The 2,301-nt window shown below is 48.3% G+C and overlaps 1 protein-coding gene across 1 annotated transcript in view; it reads right to left on the bottom strand.

Moving 5' to 3' along the window:
• The window catches only part of OTUD1 (OTU deubiquitinase 1), a 3,578-nt gene extending 3,316 nt beyond the window's left edge, over positions 1-262 (bottom strand). Inside the window, exon 1 of the mRNA XM_017867422.1 lies at positions 7-262. Coding sequence (XP_017722911.1) covers positions 7-262 — 256 coding nt within the window. The remainder of the gene's footprint in view (positions 1-6) is intronic.
• Positions 263-2,301: the final 2,039 nt, after the last annotated feature.

A 2,301-nucleotide genomic window follows, 5' to 3' on the forward strand; every position in this document is an offset into this window, starting at 1 on the left:
GCCCACTCCGGCCCGCGCCCCGCCCCCTGCTCTGCTCCGCCGACGTCACGGGCGTGGCCCTCTTCGCGCGCGCGCGCGCGGGCGGGGCGAGGCCTGGGGCGCGGAGGCCTGAGCAGTCCTGGGATTCCTGGCTGGGCTTCCCGCCCACGTGACTCCCGGAGACCTCTTCCCCGACCTGGGCACTGGTTTCTGCGCTGCGCCACTCTCCGCAGCGGCTGCAGTGGATGCTGCGGGACGGGCGCTTCTTGGAGCGAGTTAGCATGCTCGGAAAGCTTGCGTGGCAGGAAAGCTTCCGGCATGGGTGTGGAGAACAGAATGCTGCCTTAAAGTCTGTTTGGCCTCTGCATGGTCATGGGCTACCACCCCTCCTTGCATCCACTACTGCCTCTTTTCTTTTATCTTTTTAGAGATGAGGGTCTCACCTATCTCCAAAGCTGGAGTGTAGTGGCGCAGTCCATAGCTCACTGCAGCCTTGACCTCCCGGACTCAAGCGATCTGCCCACCTCAACTCAGGTGTGCACCACCGCACCCGGCTAATTTTTTTTTTTTTTTTAAGGCGAGGGTCTCACTATTACACTTGCCCAATCTGGTATCGAACTACTGGTCTCAAGTTCCTTCCCGCCTTGACCTCCCAAAGTGTTGGGATTACAGGCCCCAGCCACCAATCCTGGCACCAGGAGTCTTTTCCTTTTTTTTTTTTTTTTTTTTTTTTTTCCTTTTGAGGCAAGGTCTTGCTCTGCCTTCCAGGCTGACTACAGTGGCGCCATCATGCCCCACTGCGACCTCCACCTCCAGGGTCCAAGCGATCCCTCTTCCTCAGCCTTGCCTTGGGCAGGGATTACAGGTGCCCAGCTAGTTTTACCACTGCGTCTTTTCTATGCACTTCCTTGGAGTCACCTGTTAAGGGTGAGTCCTCTAGTGGATTCTCCTGCCTTGCGAAGACAAAACCAACTTTTCTGCACCTCTTACCTATGTCACTTGGCAAATACCTGGCTTGGGCGAAAGCAAGGAAGGCTTTTAGCCTTTTATAAACAGCCTTTCTCAGAATACCAAAGGCAGTATCACCTAGGGCCTTTTGAAAATAGATGCGATTGCTAGCCAGAGGTCAAAAGCGGTGGAGAAAGTCGTGACCTGCTTTCTGGGGCAAGATAGGCTATAGAAAATACTTCTACCGAGCCTTTTTGTAATACACGCCTTTGTAAGGGAAAGCCAGAGGTAGTGGGAGACTTTTGCTATATTCTGAGCTTTGATCAAATGCTAAATTAACAGGCTCCAAACATTCAAATTGAACCTAGAGGTTGTCCTAACATTTTAGAGATAGGGAGACTGAACCTGTAGGTGATGTAGGCTGTAATCCGGTCCCCAGCCTTTCCCGTAGAATGTGAATTCCATGAATTGAGAGACTTGGGTCTTGCTCTTAAATTTCCATTCCCTAACACAGTGCCTGGCGCATAATTGGACCTAATTAATATTTACTAAGTGAATGAGTAGATGGAAAGCGAGTTCCCAAGGTGTGTCAGATAGTGGTGAAGCCAAGATTACTATCCAGGTCCCCTAACCCTAGCCAGGGCTTTTAATTATTTTTGGGCGGTATGACTGGCAGGGTCCCAGCTCAGGTCACTCCAGCCGGTTAGGTAAATTAACTCAGAAGAGGGTAAATGACTGTCTAACTTTTCAAATTCTGGTAACTACCCCTTTGGGAGCTTGAAGCGCTCATGGCTAATTAGAAAAAGGAAATTACCATGCTTGGATTTCATCACTGATTTGTTGAGCATCTATTGCTCTGTGCATGAAGCACTTCACGCTTAACTCTTTCATTAGCTGGTGTTCTGAAACAGAAGACAAGACTGTTAGCAAGGCGATCATCAAATAGTATTTACCATACCCACTGTGTGCCTAGCAGGGCTAGCATAACTGGAGCCTGAAGGGAGATAAAGAAAATATTATAATTTAAATCCTAAAGCAAGAATAGATTTTAACAGGTTGGGGTAAATGCAGAAAACAACACTAACAACAACAACAACAAAACACTAGGTCCACAGAAGACACACTACCTCTGATGTACCAAGATAGCAACAGACTAAAACAAAGAGGTGAAGATTTGAAACATTAACATATGAATGCATTTTTAAAAATCTTTTTAGTTTGGGGGCAGTGGACTATGCAAGACTGCGTATTGACAGTAGGAATCCTTGTCCACTCTGTATCTCAATGTGGAAAGACTTCTTAGAGGGGGTGATACTTCAGGAAACCTTCACAGCAGAAATGATGGCAGCTTTGGAACTGGATGTTGTTTTTGGC

This window comes from Rhinopithecus bieti, unplaced genomic scaffold (assembly GCF_001698545.2).
Source record: "Rhinopithecus bieti isolate Rb0 unplaced genomic scaffold, ASM169854v2 scaffold_3041, whole genome shotgun sequence".
NCBI lineage: Eukaryota > Metazoa > Chordata > Mammalia > Primates > Cercopithecidae > Rhinopithecus > Rhinopithecus bieti.